This window comes from Dryobates pubescens, chromosome 17, assembly GCF_014839835.1.
Source record: "Dryobates pubescens isolate bDryPub1 chromosome 17, bDryPub1.pri, whole genome shotgun sequence".
In the NCBI taxonomy this organism is placed as follows: domain Eukaryota; kingdom Metazoa; phylum Chordata; class Aves; order Piciformes; family Picidae; genus Dryobates; species Dryobates pubescens.
The window spans coordinates 23251126-23274208 of NC_071628.1; the positions used below are offsets into that span (position 1 = coordinate 23251126).

At 52.1% G+C, this 23083-nt stretch overlaps 1 protein-coding gene across 1 annotated transcript in view; it reads right to left on the reverse strand.

The window, feature by feature from the left end:
- Window positions 1-23083, reverse strand: part of NEO1 (neogenin 1) — a 326802-nt gene that overhangs the window by 61739 nt on the left and 241980 nt on the right. Inside the window, exons 8-11 of the mRNA XM_054168810.1 lie at window positions 22191-22350; window positions 9264-9418; window positions 7995-8143; window positions 4279-4417 (exon numbers count right to left, since the gene is read on the reverse strand). Coding sequence (XP_054024785.1) covers window positions 4279-4417; window positions 7995-8143; window positions 9264-9418; window positions 22191-22350 — 603 coding nt within the window. The remainder of the gene's footprint in view (window positions 1-4278; window positions 4418-7994; window positions 8144-9263; window positions 9419-22190; window positions 22351-23083) is intronic.

Sequence of the window (23083 nt, forward strand, 5' to 3'; positions counted from 1 at the left end):
TCCCTGGGCAGCCTGTGCCAGGCTCTCACCACCCTCCTGGGGAATTCTAGCCATGGTTTTTCTTCTGATTTCCCCTAACAGGAAGCCCTCAGACTCAACACACCTCTGTGCTGCTGAAGAGGTGAAGCATATCTCAGAGATACTTTCTGCCTCTGAACTTCCACTCTCTGTGGAAGCTCTTTCCCTGCTGCAATGTTTTGCTGGTCATAACAGTGAAACTCCATTAGACAAAAAGGTAACCTAAGAGAGAAGCCCAGACCAAGGGAATCCTCATCACTGCCCTTCAGCCTCACAAATGTTATCTCAAAGGCACAGATAAGGGTTCCTTGGCAGGAGGAGGAAGTTTCCCTAGAGCACAAGGACAGAGGAGTAACACAACAGGGGGAGAAGGGGAATCTGTCCCAGCCTGAATAATGCATTTTCCAATCAAATCACACCAGCCACAACCTAGGAGAACGCTCCTGTGTGCATAGCTCTATGTGGCCTGGCAGTAAAAGGCACACTGGGGTAAAGGAAATGCCCTCACAGGGATCTGCTGGAGAGAGCCCAAAATAGAGGTATGAGGATGACTGCAGTTTCTGAACATCTCTGCTATGGAGAAAGGCTGAGAGCCCTGGGACTGGTTAGTCTGGAGAGGAGAAGGCTGAGAGAGGACCTTATCAGTGTCTGTAAATATCTGAGGGGTGGGTGCCAAGATGAAGGTGGCAGGCTCCTTTCAGTGGTGTCCAGAGACAGGACAAGGAACAATGGGTACAAGATGGAACCCAAGGAGGTTCCACCTCAACATGAGGAGAAACTTCTTTACTGTGAGGGTGCTGGAGCCCTGGAGCAGGCTGCCCAGAGAGGTTGGGGAGTCTCCTCTGGAGCCTTTCAAGACCAGTCATGGAGATGGGACATGGTTTAGTGTTGACCCTTCAGTGCTGGGTCGAAGCTTGGACCGGATATCTTTGAGGTCTCTTCCAAGTGGATGTTTTCTGTGTGATTGTGTGTGTTCCTGTGTGACCTGCCCCAGGTGATCCTGCTCTGGCAGGGGGGATGGACTCAATGGTCTCTGGAGGTCCCTTCCAAACCCTCCCATTGTGTGATTCTGTGAGACACAGGAATTAGAAGTCCAGCTGTTAGACACAATTGATTCCTATAGCTCAGGGAGACCGTGAGAAGAGAAGCAATCCCTCTGGGCAGCACAGAAACCTTGCTTCAAACGCTGATACCTGAAGAGACATCCTTCAGCAAGCCACTGTAACAGATTAGGAGCAAAAACCTAGGTGAAAATGCAGCAGCTTTTTAAATAGAAGCTAAAAGAAGCTTAGAAAGAAATCCCTGCAGGGAAAAAAAAGTGGAGATTGCTTAGAGACAGCACAATGAGACAACATAAGGAGAAAAGGGGCCTTGTTCATGTGCAAAGATCTGAGAGGCTGAAGGAGGAGGCCAAGATGGCTAAGCAGCAGGGGGATAGGATTGCAAGAAGCCAGATGACATCCTTCAGAAAGCTTCAGAGAATAAATTTCAATAGGTTAAATGTCAAGTTGGGCCAGAAAGAACTTGAGCAGGACCTGCAATGACATTACAAGTAACAACAAATCCTTCCTCAAACAAATCAGGAGCTGGCAGACCTGAGAGAACTTGTGGAGTCAGCACCCGGTCAGGGAACTACAGGAAAAGGGCACTCAGGGATCTGCTTTGCATTTGTGCTGAGGAAAAGGGAGGGGAGAGGTTTCCATGACAGCCTTTCCAAGGGAGCTGGAGGAACTCTCCATCTCAAACATCACTAGAAGGGCTTATGGAAGGGTCAGACACATGAACAGCAGTGTGCTGCCCTTCATCCAGGACTTCTCAAGGAACTTAGGCATTCAGTGGTTGCATGGCTCACAGATAATCTCTCACAAGTTACCTTGATACTGGGAGGTGGCAAATTTGATGCCAGCATTTAAAAGGGACTCCATCTGAGCAACTCCTAGTAGTAAGTCAGAAACTTGTAGTAGGCAAATAAACATAAGGTATGGTAAAGCATGAAACTCATGAATGGAGTAGTGATACCTCACGGATGGAGTAGTAATACTCCATGGAGGGAGCAGCAATACTCTGTGGATGGGGTAATAATACTCCATGGATGGACTACCAATACTCCATGGAGTAATCATACCTGATTGCCATGTTTTAAAGGCAAGTCCTGCACTGCAAACCTGCTAGAGAACTCTTAAGAGGCAAAGCAAACAGGGGACAGAAATCCTTGCCTGAGGAAGCAAGTGGTTAAAGGAAAGAGAAGGTAGGTTGGTGGTGGGACACGACCTGTGGAGCTCCGCTGTGGCAAGTGCCCGGACTCCTGTTGCTCACAGAGTGATGAGGTGATGTGACAGAATGAGGGGCAATGGCTTTGGACTGGCAGAAGCTCAATTTAGATGAGACATTAGGAAGAAATTCTTCTCCATGAGCGTGGTGAGGCACTGGAACAGGTTGCCCAGGGAAGTTGTGAAGGCTCCAAGCCTGGAAGTGTTCCAAGCCAGGCTGCATGGGGCCTTGAGCAACCTGCTCTAGTATGAGGTGTCCCTGCCCATGGCAGGGGGTTGGAACTGCATGATCTTTAAGGTCTCTTCTAAACTGAACCATTCTATGATGCTATGAAATGTTAGTACAGACAAGATCTGAGGGTAAAGAACTGCAGAAAGACCTCAGGACACTTTGCCCCTGGATACTGAAGTGACAGATGGAACTCCTGGTAGATAAAGTTACACACATGGGGAAAATGATCCTAACTCCACCTGCAAAACAATGGCTCTAAGCAGACCAGTTCCACCGAGATCTGGCTACCCAAAAAATGTAACCTCAGTGGTCAGAATGAGCCCCAAGAGTGAGTCACACTCTTGTAGCTACACACTTCCAACTTTGATGCCTTTTCAGTCCCCTCTGCCTCCACTTTTAAAAGCACACAGGAGAAAATAAACCTAGACAGAAGTTCAGGAAAGGGACCTGAAGCACTGTGTTACAGGTTGGGGGAGGGGAGGGGCACAGCTTGGCCTTCTCTGGGCCTGCTGAGGCTTAGTGTAGAGGGGGAGGTTTTGGAAGGCTTGGTGTGGTTGAGGCCTGTTGGGCTCAGCTGAGAAGCTAGGGCCAAACTGCTTCTGTTTGTGTCGATACTCCCTTTTCTCCCCCTGAACACCTTTTGTATCTCTGTGTATAGTGGTAAACAGTATTTCTATTTAACCTCCAACTCTGTGTGAGTGTTCTTGTTCCACTCCTTTGGGGTAAAACACCTTCCTGTCTGCTCAAACCAAGCCACACTGCTGTGACTTTGGAGTCTGGCAAAGAGGAAGCAGCAACGGTCGCTACAATGAGGAGTGGGACAGTGATTCTTCACTGCTTCAGGCAGCTCTGGATATTAGCAGCAAGGGACACTAACACAGAGCAGGTCCAAAACAGTCAAAAACAAAAAGAAAGGAGGATTTTTCCCAGATAATTTGTTTGCAGAGCCTCTGGATGATGAAAGTTGATGTAGGTTAAAGAGGATGCTGACAGGGTTTCAAGGCAGAGAAGTGGTCTTGGTAGACGCACAGAAACCACTGCAGAGCCAAGAAGTTCCCCAGGAACAGGCTTCTGGACACAGACTGTGGGACAAGACTCCTCTCTGCGTGTCTGTGCTGCTTGTGGTCCCTCCTGGAGAGAGGCTGCCAGGCTAGGCTCACTTTTGCTCTGCCTGCCCTCACACACATAACAAGTGGAAGCTAACACTGACTTTGATCCTTCTGCAGCTGGTCAGGTAGCTGCATTTGCTCATTATTGCCACGTCCTGCTTTCACTATCAGATGCAGTTGATTTAACACTCTCTGTGCTGCAGTCCTAACACAGCCAGGCCACAGTTGCCCACATGAGCACAATTAAAATGAAAACACTCCAGAAGCAAAAGTTGGGTCATTACAGAACCTAAAAAACCCAAATACCTGGGAGCTGCTGCCTTCAACATTGCTGCTTTTCTGTCTGCTCTTAATACTTACTAGACTCAGTAACCCATGAAATAAACTCCTGATGTTGAAATGAAGGAGGCTGTTGTTCCCTGATCACAACCCCAGCTACTTCTGCAAGGTAGAGGAATTTTCCTCCACCCCATTTGGAAAGCCTCCAGGGAGCCTTTCACCAGGTTATGGCCACAGGCCACAGGCACATTATTAATAAAGCAGGGCAACAATGAACAAAAACCAGCAGAAGTCTGGTTCAGAACTCACTGCAAGGAAATCAGCCAGGGGGATCCTGTTCCAACAAATGAGCTGGAGCAGGGCTGCTTACCGTCAGAGAGCGTCCGCACCGCGACGTCCTGCGTGGAGACTCCAGGGCCGTGCTTGTTGTAAGCCACCACTCGGAAGCTGTACTCTGTGTACTTCTTTAAGCCATTGATGGTGTAGGAGAGCCCTCCCACATCAACATCCTGCCCAGGAAGGAATACACAATACAGAATTCACCAGCTTGGAAAAGACCTCTGAGATCACCAAGTCCAACCTATCACCCAATACCATCGCATCAACCAAACCATGGCACCAAGAGCCTCACCCAGGCTCTTCCTAAACACCTCCAGGGATGGGGACTCCACCACCTCCCTGGGCAGCACATCCCAGTAGCCAATTACTCTTTCTGGGAAGAATTTCTTCCTAACATCCAACTTAAACCTCTCCTGGCACAGCTTGAGACTGTGCCCTCTCCTTCTGTCACTGCTTGCCTGGGAGAAGAGACCAACCCCCACCTGGCTACAACCTCCCTTTGGGCAGTTGTAGAGAGCAAGAAGGTCTCCCCTGAGCCTCCTCTTCTCCAGGCTATACAACCCCAAATGCCTGTCAAGGTCAGAACCAGGTTTGCTACTATGAGAGATGTCTTAATTTCAGTAGAGTCCTACCCAAAGTGCAAAGCAGGAATGACACCTCTCTGAGGCACCTGCAGATCAAACCCACAGCTTACATCATAGAATCATGGAGTCAATAAGGTTGGAAAAGACCTCCAAGATCATCAAGTCCAACTGTAACCCAACTACCATGACCACTAAACTAGATCCTGAAGTGCCATGGCCACAGGTTTCTGGACCACCTCCAGGGATGGGGACTCCACCACACACAGTATCACACACAGTATAACCAAGGTTGGAAGAGACCCCAAGGATCATCAAGTCCAACCTGTCCCAACAGACCTCACAACTAGACCATGGCACCAAGTGCCACATCCAATCTCCCCTTGAACACCTCCAGGGACGGTGACTCCACCACCTCCCTGGGCAGCACATCCCAATGACGAACGACTCGCTCGGTGAAGAACTTTCTCCTCACCTCGAGTCTAAACCTCCCCTGGCACAGCTGCAGACTGTGTCCTCTTGTTCTGGTGCTGGTTGTCTGGGAGAAGAGACCAACCCCTTCCTGTCTACAACCACCTTTCAGGTAGTTGTAAAGGGCAATGAGGTCACCCCTGATCCTTCTCTTCTGCAGGCTAAGCAAGCCCAGCTCCCTCAGCCTCTCCTCACAGGGCTGTGCTCCAGACCCCTCCCCAGCCTCCTTGCCCTTCTCTGGACACCTTCAAGTGTCTCAATGGCCTTCTGAAACTGAGGAGCCCAGAGCTGGACACAGGACTCCAGGGGTGGCCTGAGCAGTGCTGAGCCCAGGGCACAATGACCTCCCTGCTCCTGCTGGCCACACTATTCCTAATGCAGGCCAGGATGCCCTTGGCCCTCTTGGCCACCTGGGCACACTGCTGGCTCATGTTTAGGTGGCTGTCAATCAGCACCCCCAGGTCCCTCTCTGTTTGGCAGCTCTCAGCCACTCTGACCCCAGCCTGTAGCTCTGCATGGGGTTGGTGTGGCCAAAGTGCAGCCCCTGGCACTTGGACTTGTTGAACGCCATCCTGTTGGCCTCTGCCCATCTGTCCAGTCGGTCGAGGTCCCTCTGCAGAGCCTTTCTGCCCTCTAACTGACCAACATCTGCTCCCAGCTTGGTGTCATCTGCAAACTTGCTGATGACTGACTCAACCCCTCATCCAGATCATCAATGAAGATGTTAAAGAGGATGGGGCCCAGCACTGCTCCCTGGGGCACACCACTGGTGCCTGGCACCATTCACCACCACTCTCTGGGCTCAGCCTCCAGCCAGTTCCTAACCCAGCACAGAGTGTTGCTGTCCAAGCCATGAGCTGACAGCTTAGCCAGCAGTTTGCTGTGGGGGATGGTGTCAAAGGCCTTGCTGGAGTCCAGGTAGACTACATCCACAGGCCTCCCCATGTCCACCAGACGGGTCACCTGATCATAGAAGGAGATCAGGTTGGAGAGGCAGGACCTGCCCTTCCTAAATCCATGTTGGCTGGGCCTGAGCCCTTGGCCATCCTTCAGGTGCAGTTATTGCCCCCAGGATAATCTGCTCCATCACTTTCCCTGGCACTGAGGTCAGGCTGCCAGGCCTGGAGTTTCCAGGTTCCTCCATCTGTCCCTTCTTGTGGATGGGGACCACCTTGGCCAGTTTCAGTCACCTGGGACCTCTCCAGTGAGCCAGGGCTGGAGGAAAATGATGGAGAGCGGCTTGGCAGCTCATCTGCCATCTCTCTCAGAAAAAAAACATGTAGCCAGTGTGCCCCTTCCTTAAAGGCACAGCCTCAAACGGACTCAGAGCCTTTCCTCTCAACCCACCACACTCTTTTCTTTGGCGCCCAACGTGGGGCTCGAACTCATGACCCTGAGATTAAGAGTCTCATGCTCTACTGACTGAGCTGTGGCTCTGCCCCCCGCCTCCCTGGGCAGCCTCTTCCAATCCCTGACTACTACTGCAGCAAAGAAATTTTTCATAATTCCAACCTAACCCTCCCCTGGCACAATTTGAGGCTATTTCTTTTCATCCTAATGCTAATTACTTACACCAGCCTCACTGCAGCCTCCTCCCAGGGAGCTGTAGAGAGCAATGAGGTCTCCCCTCAGTCTCATTTTCTCCAGACTGAACAACCCCAGCTCCCTCAGCTGCTCCTCATACAACACCCTCCAAACTCCTCACCAACCTCATTGCTCTTCTCTGGACATGCTCCAGAACCTCAGTGTCCAGCCAGATGTTAGCAGTGAACTGTGAGAGAAAATTCTAGTGACCTAACTGAAGTCACAAGCTGGACGCTGCTTCTCTAGGTGAGGAGGGAGCTGGCACAGCAGCTATGAGGAGAAGTTAATGTTACATTTTGAATGGTGGGATGCAGAAGCAGAAAAGGTAATTTTATCACCAAATCCCAGAGCCCAAGCACAGGGTGGGGGATCAGAAGGGACCCTGAGGTGCTGGGTGCTAGCTGAACGTGAGCTAGACTGTGCCTGGCTGGCCAAGAAGGGCCAACAGCATCCTGGCCTGGATCAGCCAGCAGGACAAGGCAAGTGTGGGCAGCAGGACAAGGTAAGTGATTATACTCCTGTACTCAGCACTGCTGAGGCCACACCTTGAGTACTGGGTTCAGTTTTGGGCCCCTCACTCCAAGAAAGAAATTCAGGGGCTGGAGAACATCCAGAGAAGGGCAACAAAGCTGTGGAAGGGTCTGGAGAGCAGAGCTGGTGAGGAGCAGCTGAGGGAACTCAGGGTGTTTAGCCTGGAGAAGTGGAAGATGAGAGGAGACCTCATTGCTCTCTGCAACTCCCTGAAAGAGATTGCAGCCAGGTAAGGGTTGGTCTCTTCTCCCCAGTAACAAGCAACAGGACAAGGAGAAACAGCCTCAAGTTGCATCAGGGAAGGTTTAGGCTGGACATGAGGAACAAATTCTTCACTGAAAGGGTTGTGAAGCCCTGGCACAGGCTGCCCAGGCCAGCGATGGAGTCCCCATCCCTGGATGACTTTAAAAGCCTTGTAGACGTGGTGCTGAGCCATGGTTTAGCGGTGACCAGGCAGTGCTGGGTTCAGAATTGGACTCCATGACCTTGGAGGTGTTTTCCAACTTTAATGATTCTGTGAAGAAAAGAAGACAGGCTGCAGATGGCATTGTGCACCAGGCAGGAAGAGCTGGCCCCATACCTGCTCAGTGTCCTGCCCCTTCTCCATGTAGTAGAGTTTGTAGTTCTGGATCTCGCCGTTGCCGGAGAGCGGCGTCTCCCAGGTGACCGTGACAGAGGTGGGGGAGCTGGCATAGGCTCGGATGTTGGGTGCTGGCCCAGGAAGCTGAACTGCAATGTAAGCATGAAACCCTGTTAGTCACCAGCCTCACCACTAACAGCTTCTGTAGCTAATTAAGTTTAGCATCCACTTCACCACAACCGACTCCACTTGGGCATTTTCCCACATCTCAGCGTTTCGTGGCATGGTTTTGAGTGCTGCCAGAGAAACAGCAGCAGTTGGCTTTAGTCTGCTCCCCTGGAAGGAATTAATTCCTGCAGGTAGCTTCTTCCTGGGTCAGCTTCCTTTTGTCCTGAAGGATCTGAACAAATGACAGGCTTTGCATTTTCTTAAGCCTTTCCTTTTCTCTTTCAGGCAGTATCAATTCAGAACAACAGAACACTTAAAGGATTTAACAAGCAACATCCTATAGGTTCCTTTTGGTGGGGAGGAATCATGTAAGGACACCAGCCTGGAAAGTCATTTTGGAGCTATGGTCTGCAAGTGCAACTTCTTGGGTGAGTTTGAGGCCAGGTTGGATGAGGCCTGGTTTAGTGGAAGGTGTCCCTGCCCATGGCCCTGGGCAACCTGGCCTAGTTGGGGATGTCCCTATAGACTGTGGGGAGGTCGGACTGGATGACCTTTGGAGGTCCCTTCCGGCCTGGACCAATCTATGACCCTGTGTTCAGTAAGATATAGTACAAGGTCCTGTATTTAGGTTGGGGCAATCCTTATTATCAATACAGGCTGGGGGATGATGCAATTGTCATCAACCCTGCAGAAAAGGTCTTGGGAGTGCTGATGGATGGAGCTGGACATGCGCCAACAGTGTGCATTTCAGTATCTGAAGGGGACCTATAGGAAGGCTGGGGAGGGACTGTTTAGAAGGGCTTGGAGTGACAGGATGAGGGACAATGGTTTGAAACTGGAGCAGGGGAGACTCAGGCTGGACATCAGGAGGAAGTTCTTTACCATGAGGATGGTGAAATACTGGAACGGGCTGCCCAGAGGCGTCGCTGAGGCCCCGTCCCTGGAGACATTCAAGGCCAAATTTGATGTGGCCCTGAGCAACCTGCTGCAGTTGGAGGTGACCCTGCTGAGTGCAGGTAGGGGGTGGTCAAGATGACCTTTGAGGGTCCCTTCCAACCTCCTGCAGCCTGCGATCCCCCGTCTGCCGAGCTTGGAGCTTACCCTCGGGCTGCGTCGCCACCTTGAGCGGCGCGGAGCTCTCGCCGGGGCCGTGCTTGTTCTGCGCCACCACCCGGAAGGTGTAAACTGTTTCTGGCATCAGGTTTTGGATCATCACCTGCGTCTCCCCAGCACGGCTCGTGTTCTCAACACGTTCCCTTAGGAAACAAAAGGGTTGGGCACAGCAGCAGTCACTCAGCGGGAAGAGGGTTTGTGAGGGGGGAAAAGCAAGGAATGGTCGGCACCAAGATGCGTCCCCCTGGGGTGTGCTAGCGATGCTGGGCTGACTGCACACTCAAGCAGCAACAGGCCAGAACTGCTGGTGACAAACAGCCTCTAACTCTGGAACCTGCCCAGGGAGGTCATGGGTGCCCCCTCTCTGAAGGCTGAGAGAATTGGGGCTGGTCAGCCTGGAGAAGAGAAGGCTCCAGGGAGACCTTAGAGCAAACTTCCAGTACCTGAAGGGGGCTACAGGAGAGCTGGAGGAGGAACTTTTGACAAGGGCTGGGAGTGACAGGATGAGGGCCAGTGACTTCGGGCTAGAAGAGGGAAGACTGAGACTGGAGATCAGGAAGAAATTCTTTCCAGTGAGGGTGGAGAGACACTGGAAGAGTTTGCCCAGGGAGCTTGTGGATGCCCCCTCCCTGGAGGTGTTGAAGGCCAGGTTGGATGAGGCCTTGAGCAACCCGGGCTAGTAGGAGGTGTCCCTGCCCACGAAGTAGATGATCCTCAAGGTCCCTTCCAACCTAAAGCATTCTGTGATTCTATGAACTTCTCTGAGAAAAAAAAAACAAACACAAAACCACAAAAAACAATGAACTGAAGTAAAAGAATAAATCTATAGAGAAATGCTGAGCAGGTGTGAGAGATCACTCTTGTCCCATGGTGTGAGGGGCAGGGAGAGAGCTCACTCTTGTCCCATGGTGTGAGGGGCAGGGAGGGAGCTCAGCTCTTGTCCCATGGTGTGAGGGGCAGGGAGAGAGCTCAGCTCTTGTGCCATGGTGTGAGGGGCAGGGAGAGAGCTCACTCTTGTCCCATGGTGTGAGGGGCAGGGAGAGAGCTCAGCTCTTGTCCCATGGTGTGAGGGGCAGGGAGAGAGCTCACTCTTGTCCCATGGTGTGAGGGGCAGGGAGGGAGCTCAGCTCTTGTCCCATGGTGTGAGGGGCAGGGAGAGAGCTCAGCTCTTGTGCCATGGTGTGAGGGGCAGGGAGAGAGCTCACTCCTGTCCCATGGTGTGAGGGGCAGGGAGGGAGCTCAGCTCTTGTGCCATGGTGTGAGGGGCAGGGAGAGAGCTCACTCTTGTCCCATGGTGTGAGGGGCAGGGAGGGAGCTCAGCTCTTGTGCCATGGTGTGAGGGGCAGGGAGGGAGCTCAGCTCTTGTCCCATGGTGTGAGGGGCAGGGAGAGAGCTCAGCTCTTGTGCCATGGTGTGAGGGGCAGGGAGGGAGCTCAGCTCTTGTGCCATGGTGTGAGGGGCAGGGAGAGAGCTCAGCTCTTGTGCCATGGTGTGAGGGGCAGGGAGGGAGCTCAGCTCTTGTGCCATGGTGTGAGGGGCAGGGAGAGAGCTCAGCTCTTGTCCCATGGTGTGAGGGGCAGGGAGAGAGCTCAGCTCTTGTGCCATGGTGTGAGGGGCAGGGAGAGAGCTCAGCTCTTGTGCCATGGTGTGAGGGGCAGGGAGAGAGCTCAGCTCTTGTGCCATGGTGTGAGGGGCAGGGAGAGAGCTCAGCTCTTGTGCCATGGTGTGAGGGGCAGGGAGAGAGCTCAGCTCTTGTGCCATGGTGTGAGGGGCAGGGAGGGAGCTCAGCTCTTGGCCTGTGGTGTGAGGGGCAGGGAGAGAGCTCAGCTCTTGTACCATGGTGTGAGGGGCAGGGAGGGAGCTCAGCTCTTGGCCTGTGGTGTGAGGGGCAGGGAGAGAGCTCAGCTCTTGTACCATGGTGTGAGGGGCAGGGAGAGAGCTCAGCTCTTGTGCCATGGTGTGAGGGGCAGGGAGGGAGCTCAGCTCTTGTGCCATGGTGTGAGGGGCAGGGAGAGAGCTCAGCTCTTGGCCTGTGGTGTGAGGGGCAGGGAGAGAGCTCAGCTCTTGTGCCATGGTGTGAGGGGCAGGGAGGGAGCTCAGCTCTTGGCCTGTGGTGTGAGGGGCAGGGAGAGAGCTCAGCTCTTGTGCCATGGTGTGAGGGGCAGGGAGGGAGCTCAGCTCTTGTCCCATGGTGTGAGGGGCAGGGAGAGAGCTCAGCTCTTGTGCCATGGTGTGAGGGGCAGGGAGGGAGCTCAGCTCTTGTGCCATGGTGTGAGGGGCAGGGAGAGAGCTCAGCTCTTGGCCTGTGGTGTGAGGGGCAGGGAGAGAGCTCAGCTCTTGTGCCATGGTGTGAGGGGCAGGGAGGGAGCTCAGCTCTTGGCCTGTGGTGTGAGGGGCAGGGAGAGAGCTCAGCTCTTGTGCCATGGTGTGAGGGGCAGGGAGGGAGCTCAGCTCTTGTCCCATGGTGTGAGGGGCAGGGAGAGAGCTCAGCTCTTGTGCCATGGTGTGAGGGGCAGGGAGAGAGCTCAGCTCTTGCGCTATGGTGTGAGGGGCAGGGAGGGAGCTCAACTCTCATACCTTTCCCTCCTTTTGTAGCTTTCTGGGATAGGTGGAAGGAGGGGGCAGAATTTAATAGACCACATCTCCATGGCTGCTCCCTTTTCTGTTTACCAGACCTGCAGCATCAAACTCCACAAATTCTCCTGCAACCTCTGGTTTGATGAAAAACTTGGAGAAGAGCTAAGAGATTTTTGTGGGAAAAAATGAAAGCTGTTGCTGGGCAATAGGAATATCAGGAAAAAACCAAACCCCCTTCATATTGATGACCCATGCAAGAGTCAAACAGGCCACCCAGAGAGGTTGTGGAGGCTTCTTCTCCAGAGACTTTCAAGACCCATCTGGATGTGTTCCTGTGTGACCTGCCCTAGGTGATTGTGCTCTGGCAGGGGGGTTGGACCTGATGGATCTCCAGAGGTCCCTTCCAACCTCTACCATTCTGTGATTCTGTGATACTCAACATCACACTGTTCTGAGTCAGCTCTCTGTCACTTCTCCCAGTACATGATCATTCACAGTGAGGCTCTATCCCACCCTCTGAAGCCACACATAAAAACATCCAAGCAGCAGGGAGAGGCTGGGGAGATTTAAGGCATGGCTGTTGGGATTGTGGGACTGCTTTGTGTGTCTTCAAAGGAGCTGCTCTATGTATTCTTTACCTCCAAACTTTACTGAGTTCCTCCCTAATATTTAGACTTTCTGAAAACATCCCCTGGCTGTGACTCACACCCCCCAGGCCGACAGCTGAGGCGCTGAGGCTGCGGCCACACAAGTGGTGGAGTCGCCCCCAGCAGCAGCACCTGCCCCGACGCGCCAGCAGGAACCCGCCGCTGCCGGCGGCTCAGCCTCCTCTGCTGCGCTGGACCCAGCACTGCTTAGGCCACCCCTGGAGTCCTGTGGCCAGCTCTGGGCTCCTCAGTTCCAGAAGGCCATTGAGAGACTTGAAGGTGTCCAGAGAAGGGCAAGGAGGCTGGGGAGGGGTCTGGAGCACAGCCCTGGCAGGAGAGGCTGAGGGAGCTGGGCTTGCTTAGCCTGCAGAAGAGGAGGCTCAGGGGAGAACTTCTTGCCATCTACAGCCCCCTGAAGGGAGGTTGGAGCCAGGTGGGGGTTGGTCTCCTCTGCCAGGCAGGCAAGCAGCCCCAGAACAAGAGGACACAGTCTCAAGCTGTGCCAGGGGAAGTTTAGGCTGGAGGTGAGGAGAAAGTTCTTCCCAGAAAGAGGAATTTGCCCTTGGGCTGTGCTGCCCAGGGAGGTGGTGGAGTCCTCATCCCTGGAGGTATTCAAGAGGGGATTGGATGTGGCACTTGAACCACAGTTTACTTGTCATGAGGTGTTAGGTATTAGGTAATAGGTTGGACTTGATGATCTCTGAGGTCTTTTCCAACATGGTTGATTCTATGATTCTATGAATGGGGCACCTGAGAGGCTTCTGGCAGGCTGCTCTGGGCTACTGGACCTCCTGTGTGTAGACATGGCACTTCTGGGCATGGTTTGGTTGGCACGGTGGTGGTGGTTTGGTTGATGGTTGGACTGGATGATCATGGAAGTGTTTTGGTTGGCAAAGACCTCTAAGATCATCCAGTCCAACCATCATTGCAGCACCACCATGGCCATCAAACCATGTTCCAAATTGCCATGTCCACGTGTTTCCTGAACACCTCCAGGAACGGGGTCTGCACCCTAGGACAGCCTGTTCCAATGCCAGTAGAGGTCTTTTTCAGCCCTCATGATTCTATGACATGGAATATTGTGTTCTAGGCTGCCCAGTTCAAGAGGGACAGGGAACTACTGGAGAGAATTCAACAGAGGGCTATGAGGATGATGAAGAGACTGGAGACTCTTAGACTGAGAGCCCCGGTGCTGTTTAGGCTGGAGAAATGAAGGCTGAGAGGGAATCTGTTCAGTGTCTATAAATAGCTGATGGATGGGTGTCAAGGTGAAGGTGCCAGGCTCTTTTCAGTGGTGCCCTGAACAAGGGCAAGGGGCAATGGATGCAAACTGGAATGCAGGAAGCTCCACCTCAACATGAGGAGAAACTGTGAGGGTGCTGGAGCCCTGGAACAGGCTCCCCGCAGCGGTGGTGGAGTCTCCCTCTCTGGAGACTTTCAAAACTCACCTGGATGCATTTCCATGTGACCTACCCTAGGTGATCCTGCTTTGCAGGGAGGCTGCACTCCATGATCTCTGGAGGGTTCTTCAAACCTTCACCATTCTGTGATTCTGTGACCCCACCTCAGGCTTGCCTGCCACTGCCTGGATGTGCTGAGGCCCAGCACTTCTGCTCAGCTCAGCAAAAAGGCTGAGATTTTGCAAGCTGAGCACCACGATGAAGCTGGGAGAATACACTTGGTGTACTGAGGCAACCAGGAGTTGCCTCAATTCTGTCTGGGTTTACAGGCAGGGTCACAGAAAATCACAGAAACACTCAGGTTGGAAAAGACCCTGAGGATCACCAAGTCCAACCCAGAACTCCACAAGGTTCACTCCCAAACCATATCCCCAAGCACCACATCCAAATGATCTTTAAACACCTCCAGGGTTGGTAACTCCACCACCTCCCTGGGCAGCACATTCCAATGACTCTCCAGGTCAGGATCCTTCAGGCCTGGAGAAGCATGGGGTTCTTGACAGGTTCTTCTGGAGCTCAGGATCGAGGAGGAGAGTAAAAGATTAACCAGCAGCTAACTCCAGCCTGCATTCCCCACACCCTGCTCTTGCCACATGAGTGCTCACAGAGCTCCCTTCAGGTAAGGACACCTACAGATTTGTCCTGCTCCCTGCAAGCACAAACCAACCAGGGGTTACACAGAGCAGATCAAAAGCTCCCCCACTGAGAAAATCAAGGGAGAGTGTGAGTGCCTGGATGAGAATCCCTCCCCTTTTGTCTGCCAGACTTTGTTTAGCTCTACAGCAGAGGGCAGACGCTTCTCGTCCCCGTGATTAGCTGCTATTAAATCATTTTTAATGCAGGAGCCCAGGCAAAATTATTCCACAGTCTCCTCCTTCCTACCTTCCAGCCACAAGGCAGCAATTTAGATCAAACAAAAACATGCCCAAATCCTCCTTTTGAATGTTTTGTCCTTTCCTTTTCTTTCACTGTACACAACCCACGTGGCTCATTTAGCATCACCTGGTTGCAAACACTTTGAAAGCCCTGTTGATTTCCATGATTACCCTGCACCTCTCAGAGAGGGAAACAACACACTCACTGTAACTGAAGAGCTCTTTCCACACATTTTTCCAGACTATTCTTTTTTGTTTGGGTTTTTTTTTCCCCCCCTTCCTCTGATGGGAGTGGAGCTAAAACGGCACTGCATAAACAGCCTCAGTTATTGCACGTTTTCATTCATTTCCGCCCTCAAACGAGCAGCAGCGCCAGAGCAGGTTTGCATTTGAGATGGTTACAAAAGATTTTCCTTCCTTTAGGAAGAAATCACATTCTGGTTTTAATATTCTGTTAAAAAAAGAAAGCTTGGGGGGGGGGGGGGTTGGGTTGTTTTGTTGTTGGGGTTTTCCCCCTGCGACACAGAAGCTGACAGAGAAATGAGAGACACACACTAAGGAATCAGAGCTACCGCATGAGAGGCATGGACCTGCTGGGAACAGGCCCAGAGGAGGCCACCAAGGTGAGCAGAGGGCTGAAGAACCTCTCCTACAAGGACAGGCTGTGAGAACTGGGGCTGTTCAGCCTGGAGAAGGCTCCAGGGAGAGCTCAGAGCTGCATTTCAGTATCTGAAGGGCACCTACAGGCAGGCTGGGGAGGGGCTGTTCAGAAGGGCCTGTGGGGACAGGACGAGGGGCAGTGGTTTGAAACTGGAGCAGGGCAGATTTAGGTTGGACATCAGGAGGAAGTTCTGCACAGTGAGAGTGGGGAAATACTACAACAGGTTGCCCAGGGATGAGGTTGAGGCCCTGGAGACTCAAGGTGGCCCTGGGCAGCCTGATCTAGTTGGAGGTGTCCCTGCTGACTGCAGAGGGGGTGTTGGCCAAGACAACCTTTGAGGGTCCCTTCCAGCCCAATGCAATCTATGAATCTTCCCCCCCAGAGAGGCTGATTAGGCACTGGGATGGACTGCCCAGGGAGGTGGTGGAGTCACCATCACTGGAGGTCATTAAGAAAAGCCTGGATGTGGCACTTGGGGCATGGTTTAGCTGAGGTGGTGGTGCTGGACTTGAAGGTCCTTTCCAGCCTCAATAATTCTGTGAATCTGTGAAAATGAACCTGGGGGGCAGGGAAAGAGAGAACTCTTTCCCCTCCTTCAGTTCCCACGTTTTATCTAGTGTACAATGTTTGCCTGCAAACACATTTTCAAATGGGTACTTTCCTTTAAGATGGATCTGAGATGGCATTTGGAAAGGCAGGGTAAGTGCCAGCTGATTCACAGCTGTGCAGTAATATTCCTCTCCCATTGACATGCAAAAATCTACTGGGTTTTCCTGCCTCCTGTGTAAGTGCTCTGCCTGATTTGTATCATATAGATCAGCACTCCAAGGTTGTTCTTTCAAACTGTATTATACAAACAACAGCCAAAAAATAATATCAACCCCCAGATTATTTTAGTGGAACAGCCCCCATTTATCACCAAATAAAGAGACACCTCAGAGAAGGGCAATTTCCAGTAATAACCAGGAACTGTTGCCTTCCCTCCCCACAGTGTGTTAAAAATATGGTGAGATTAATCTAATTAAGTGCTCCATGAATCTCTCATTTATGCCCTTTCTCAGGGAGCCTCAAGCACCTTTTATGAGCTGTGATGTGTTTAGGTAGGCATAATAGGTACCAAAAGCAGATGGTCTGGATGGGGAACTGCATTACCCTGCACAACATTATGACTCTTCTAACTCATCCCACTTTAATCCCCAATTAAAGAGCTTTGTAAACTAGAGCCAAGGTTTGAAACACCTATCAGGCACCTAAGGGCAAAAGCCAACAGCTCCAAAGCAGCCAACCAGAGTTAATCTGGAAATGTCAGGTGGGCTGAGGAGAATCTCCTGAGGTTCAATAAGGCAAGGTGTAAGGTCCTGCACCTAGGTCAGGGCAGTCCTCAATATCAGGCCAGGCTGGGGGATGATGAGGCTGAGAGCAGCCCTGCAGAAAAGGACTTGGGGGTGCTGGGTGGGTGGGGAGCTGGGCAGGAGCCAGCAATGGGCACGGCAGCACAGAAGGCCAAGGGCAGCCTGGGCAGCATCAAAAGCAGCATGGTCAGAAATGGAGAGAGGGGACCCTGCCACTTTACTCTGGTGAGACCTTACCTGGAGTACTGCTCTGGAGCCCTTAACACAAGAGGGAGATGGAAATGCTGGAGCAGGTCCAGAGGGGGGCCATGAAGATGACCAGAGGGAGGCCACACCTGGAGCAGTGTGTGCAGTTCTGAGTTCAAGAGTGACAGGGAACTACTGGAGAGAGTCCAGCAGAGGACCACAAGGATGCTGAGGGGCCTGGAGCATCTCTGTGAGGAGGAAGGCTGAGAGCCCTGGGGCTGTTAAGCCTGAAGAAGAGCAGCCCCAGAGGGGACCTGATCAATGCTCAGCAAGAGCTAAAGGGTGGGGAGCAAGAGGCTGGGGCCAGACTCTTATCAGCATTGCCCAGTGACAGAACAAGGGGCAATGGGGGCAAGCTGGACCAGAGGAGATGCCACGGGAACAGAAGAAAAAACTTCTTCACTGCGAGGGTGCTGGAGCCCTGGAGCAGGCTGCCCACAGAGGTTGTGGAGTCTCCTCTGGAGAGATTCCAAATCCACCTGGACATTGTGATCCTGGGCAAGTTGCTGTGGGTGACCCTGCTTTTGCAGTGGGGGTGGACTGGATGATCCCCAGAGGTCTCTCCCAACCCCACCATGCTGGCTGGATAGTCTCGCTTGGGTTATGTCTCTCTACAGCCCTTTCAAGATGGTCTGGAGACATCAGGACATCTAATCACCTTCCATGTGGGGTTTTGCTTTTCACCAGCCTGATTTCAAAAGAAAAGGAATCAAAGGTTCATTCTGATCACTGCTCAAATAGAGAGGAGACAACCCACAGGTTACTAAGAGGATCCAGTAATGCATGAAAGGAAAATGGTTCACGTAGGCAAAATCATAATTGTAGGAGGAGATGGCACAGAGGCACTTAGAGCCCAGCAAAGATCTATGGTCATGTATAATTCAAGGACTACAAAGTGACCACTTAGGCAGTGGTTCAGAAGACTGAAGAGGAAAGGAGGGATGCACACCCAAGCTTTAACATCAAAACCTGCTGACTTCCAGCTGCTTAGGTGTGTGTGACACACTCCCCTCGCTGCCAACGAGGGCCACCCAACCAGGCAGAAAGGGCCAACATCAAAGTGGTAAAGAGAACTTTTCTCCTCCTTTCCTTCTCTGTTTTGTTTTGCTGTTCTCATTCTCCAGTGCAGGTTGAAAGGCTTGCAGAGTGTTTTCATACCCTTCTGTGAAATGTGTGAGACCACCTCTGTCTTTAATGATGCACAACAAAAACCTTCCAAAAAGCAAAGGAGTGGTAAAGTGGAGAAAAAAGGGAGGATGTGCTAATGAAAGGCCTTCAGAGCCTGCTTTGAAGCCTGATCCAGAAGGACACTCAGCAAACAAAGATCTCATGAAGCCAGGGTAACTATCTGCTCATCCATAAGCACCAGCTGAAGCACTTTGCTGGGGAAACATTCTGTGGACTGTTGTCAACTCAATACCAGAGAGCTGCTGGGCAAGAACTGGACACAGCAGTTTCAGCACCTAGGATTGCCTCAGGTATTCACCACAGATTATGGGGATTCCTCTGACCCTTTGTTCTGCAAATGCTTTGGGTCCAAGAGGAGCATTTGCCAGTTTTCTATGACACTGCACAGAGTGGAAGGGGATGCATTTTGTTTCCTCAGGAGGAGACATGAAGCCATCTCCAGGAGGTCACTTTCTAAAAACCCACTGCTTACAACCAGGGGGGCGAAGGAAAGGCAAGAAGAAGAACAGCTGGCAAGATCCCACCTATTTTCTGGGTCAGGCCAATCCCAGGCACAAATGCAGGCTGGGTGAAGAGTGAGATGAGAGCAGCCCTGAAGAAAAGGCCTTGGGGCTGTTGATTGCTGAGAAGCTTCCCAGGAGCCAGCAGTGCCCTCCTGCAGCCCAGCAGGCAGCTGTGTGCTGGGCTGCAGCCAGAGCAGGTTGGGCAGCAGGGCAAGAGAGGGGATTCTGCCCCTGGGCTCTGCTCTGCTGAGACCCCACCTCCAATCCTGCCTCCAGATCTGGTGCCCCCAGTGTAAGAAGGACACAGAGCTGCTGGAGTGAGTCCAGAGGAGGGCCACAAGGACGATCTAAGGGCTGGAGCAGCTCTGCTGTGAGACCAAGCCGAGGGAGCTGGGGGTGCTCAGCCTGGAGAAGTGAAGACTCCAAGGGCACCTTAGAGCTGCCTTCCAGTACCTGAAGGGATCCTGCAGGAAGGCTGCAGAGGGACTGTTCCTGAGGGTGTCTGGAGACAGGCCAAGGGGGAATGGTTTGAAGCTGAAGGGACGGCAGGGTTTGACTGGATCTTAGGAACAAGCTCTCTGGCACGAGGCTGGGAAGATTCTGGAAGAGGTTGCCCAGAGAGGCTGTGGCTGCCCCCTCCCTGGAGGTGTTCAAGGCCAGGCTGAATGAGGCCTCAGGCAATCAAGTCTGGTTGAGAGGTGTCCCTGCCCATGGCAAAGAGGTTTGAGTGAATGGTCTCTGAGGTCCCTTCCAACCTAAGCCATTGTATGATTCTATGATTCAGTAAGCATGAACATTGCCAAAGCAAGGCAGCAGTATGAAAAGCAGCATTTGGGAGACAAAGAAAACATTACCAGCTGCCTCAGCTGATGGTCCTGAGCCTGGCCAAGATGTCTGTCCACAGGATTAAGAGAGAGTGGCAATTCACCCTACAATAGTTGTGTGGCTTTTATTCTCTTCAAATGACTTCCTGAACTCTGAGTCCCATGCTCCAGCCAGCAAGCAGGCAGACAATTTTCTCCTGAGTAAGAAATCTGCTCAGCAAGCTAATTTGCAATTAATTAAGCACTGCTCCAAGTGACTGTCTGCTCCAACCTCTTCAAAATGATCACAACCATTTCAAACAGTCATCCTGAGTAGCAGATCCCACCAGGAAGGAAAATGGGTGGATGCAACTAAACCATCAGGATAACAGCTCAAAAACTCCCAACTGCTTCAGGCCCACAGGATCACTGTTTGCAGGGATTGTGAGGAGGGAACCAGCACCTATGCCATGGTTCTCTCTACACCTACAGGGATCTGGGCATGAAGAGACTGCTGGCTCTCAGCAGCACATGGCTCCTCTGCAGGATGTTTCCATGCCCGCTGTGGATGGCACAGATTCTAGCAGTGTCAGTGTTCCTGAAGAGCTGTTACAGCCCAGGCTTGCTCTTAGCCTCCCAGCAGCCTGCTGAAAGCAGGTAGCAACTGCTCACAGTCAATCAAACACAGGCACAAGCACTGCCCATAGGAGTAGTGTGTGCAGCAAGCAAGCACACAACAAACCTCTAACCAGGGTGCAGGAGGGATGGGAGCACAAGGCCTCAGGCTTGGGAGACTTGGAGCATCAAAGACTTAAGGCTAACAGTGCTTCTAAGCAAAGCCAGCATGAAGAAGGATCAGGACTTTTGACAAGGCTTGGAGTGATAGGATGAGGGGGAATGGATTGAGGAGGGGAGATGTAGGCTGAAGATTAGGAAAGAAATCTTTCCAGTGAGGGTGGTGAGACACTGGGGCAATAAGGGTGATGAGACACTGGAACAGGTTGCCCAGGGAGTGGCCATGGATGCCCCTTTCCTGGCCAGGCTGGATGAGGCCATGAGCAACCTGATCTAGAGGCAGGGAGGTTATAATGAGACAATCTTTAAGGTCCCTTCTAGCCCCAAACAATTCTATGAATCCATGCCAGAGCATGATTCCATCCCAAGGGTTTTACCCAGCCTCAGTGTTTCTGTTATTCTGTTCAGGCACTGGGATGTGCTGCCCAGGCAGGTGGTGGAGTCACCAACACTGGATGTGTTGAAAGGTGGTTTGGATGTGGTGCCTGGGGATATGGTTTAGGGGTGAACCTTGTAGAGTATGGTTCTGGGCTGGACTTGGTGATCCTGAGGGTCTTTTCCAACCTGAATGTTTCAGCACACGAGCCAGCAGTGTGCCCAGGGGGACAAGACAGCCTGGCCTGCATCAGGAAGAGTGTGGCCAGCAGGAGTAGAGAAGTCATTCTGCCCTGGACTCAGCACGGCTTAGGCCACCCCTGGAGTCCTGTGCCCAGTTCTGGGCTCCTCAGTTTAGGAAAGATGCTGGAAGGTGTCCAGAGAAGGGCAACAAAGCTGGGGAGGGGTCTGGAGCACAGCCCTGGCAGGAGAGGCTGAGGGAGCTGGGCTTGCTTAGCCTGCAGAAGAGGAGGCTCAGGGGAGACCTTCTTGCTCTCTGCAACTCCCTGCAGGGAGCTTGGAGCCAGCTGGGGCTTGGGCTCTTCTCCCAGGAAAGCAGTGACAGATGGAGAGGACACAGTCTCAAGCTGTGCCAGGGGAAGTTCAGGCTGGATATTAGGAAGAAATTCTTCCCAAAAAGAGAGATTGGCCCTTGGGATGTGCTGCCCAGGGAGGTGGTGGAGTCCCCATGCCTGGAAGTGTTTAAAAAGAGCCTGGATGAGGCACTCGGTGCCATGGTTTAGTTGATTAGATGGTGTTGGGTGATAGAATGGACTTGATGATCTTGAAGGTTGTGGTGGTTTGAGCCTTAACTGGGAGCTAAGAGGCTCCCAGTTTGTTCTGGGGGCAAGGCTGAGAATCTCTCCCCCACTCCCCCCTCCTCCCTCCCAACAGAGAGAGAAAAAAAGGAAGGAGCAAATCCACCAAACAATAATTTGGAGTCGGCTTGGAAGTAGAGAGGTGAAGAGTTTTCTTTAAACAATATGTATATATAAAAAACACTAACAGGTAAGGGTCACAAGGGCAAGGAACAAGGATGGATGGGAGGGGGAAAAAAGAACAAGAATACAAAACCAGTCTCTCTCTGAAGAGGCACAGAGGCAGCAGGGAGAAGGAGCAGGTCCGACCACCTGGCAGAGGAGCAGGAAGGCAGCTGCAGTAGCTCCCATCCAGGAGAGGCAGGAGCCAAAAGCCCTGATGACTGCAATGCCCTGCTTTTTATACCCTAGCTGGGCAGGGAGGGGGGAGTGGAACAGACTCAGCCTCCCAGGGGGGGAAATGCCCTGCAGGGAGGGCAAAGCACTCACAAGCCCTCCCCCCGGCTTTGGTTTTTGTTTTCTGGATGGGCGTTAACCCACCCCAAAGGTCTCTTCCAACCTGGTTAATTCTGTATTCTGCTTCTAGGAAGCACTTCAGACATTTGAGATCTTTACCTGTTTATACCTTCCTTGGTGTAGAAGATTGAGTAGGTGAGGTTGTCTCCTTGAGGGTCCGACACAGGCGTCCGCCACGTCAGCCTGATGAAGCGAGTGGAGACGAGGGTGGCCACGACGTCCCGTGGGGCTGAAGGCAGTGGTCCTGTTGTAGCTGGTGCTAGATGGTCATTAGTGGCACTGGTCAGTGAAGTGGGAGGTAATGTTGGGATGGCAACATCTTGTCATGTGCAAACATTGGGGAATATGAAGGGCAAACACCACCACGGATTTTTTGGTTTGGTTTTTTTTGTTTGTTTATAAAAGAAAGAAAAAAGAGAACAGGGAAAAAAAACAAAACACAAAAGAAATAAACAAAACCACGATGGGAAACAAAAGGAAATGAACACACACAAAAAAGGTCATTAAACTGAAGGCTGACATGCAGGCAGAGGTCACTACCGAAAACTAATGGGGGATACTCAAGGACACATCACTGTCGAGGCAAGCAGACCGGATCTCCACTGCAATGGAAGTGGCAAGGGGAAGGGAAGGGTGAAAGCTGAGGGCAAATGGAGACCTCAGCAGAGGACATACCAGCAGCAAACAATACTTTCATGTCTTTGGCAACCAGATGCAATAGCAATAAAGCAACCCAGCTTGTATTTGTTCCAAAATCCACCCAGACCAAATGTTCTCCTTGCTTGCATCAGCAGGCAGAATTAATTGATACTGTTCTCAATCATTAAAAACAATAAATAATGAACAGACCAAATCCATTTCAGAAGTGGAAACTCCTCCAGGTCTGTGCCATCAAAAGCTGAAATCGATTCACCTGGTAACTGCCCTCTGAGCTGGCTGGGCTCTACCACTGGCACCGGTGGCACACTGGCTATGGCAGTGGGAATACAGAT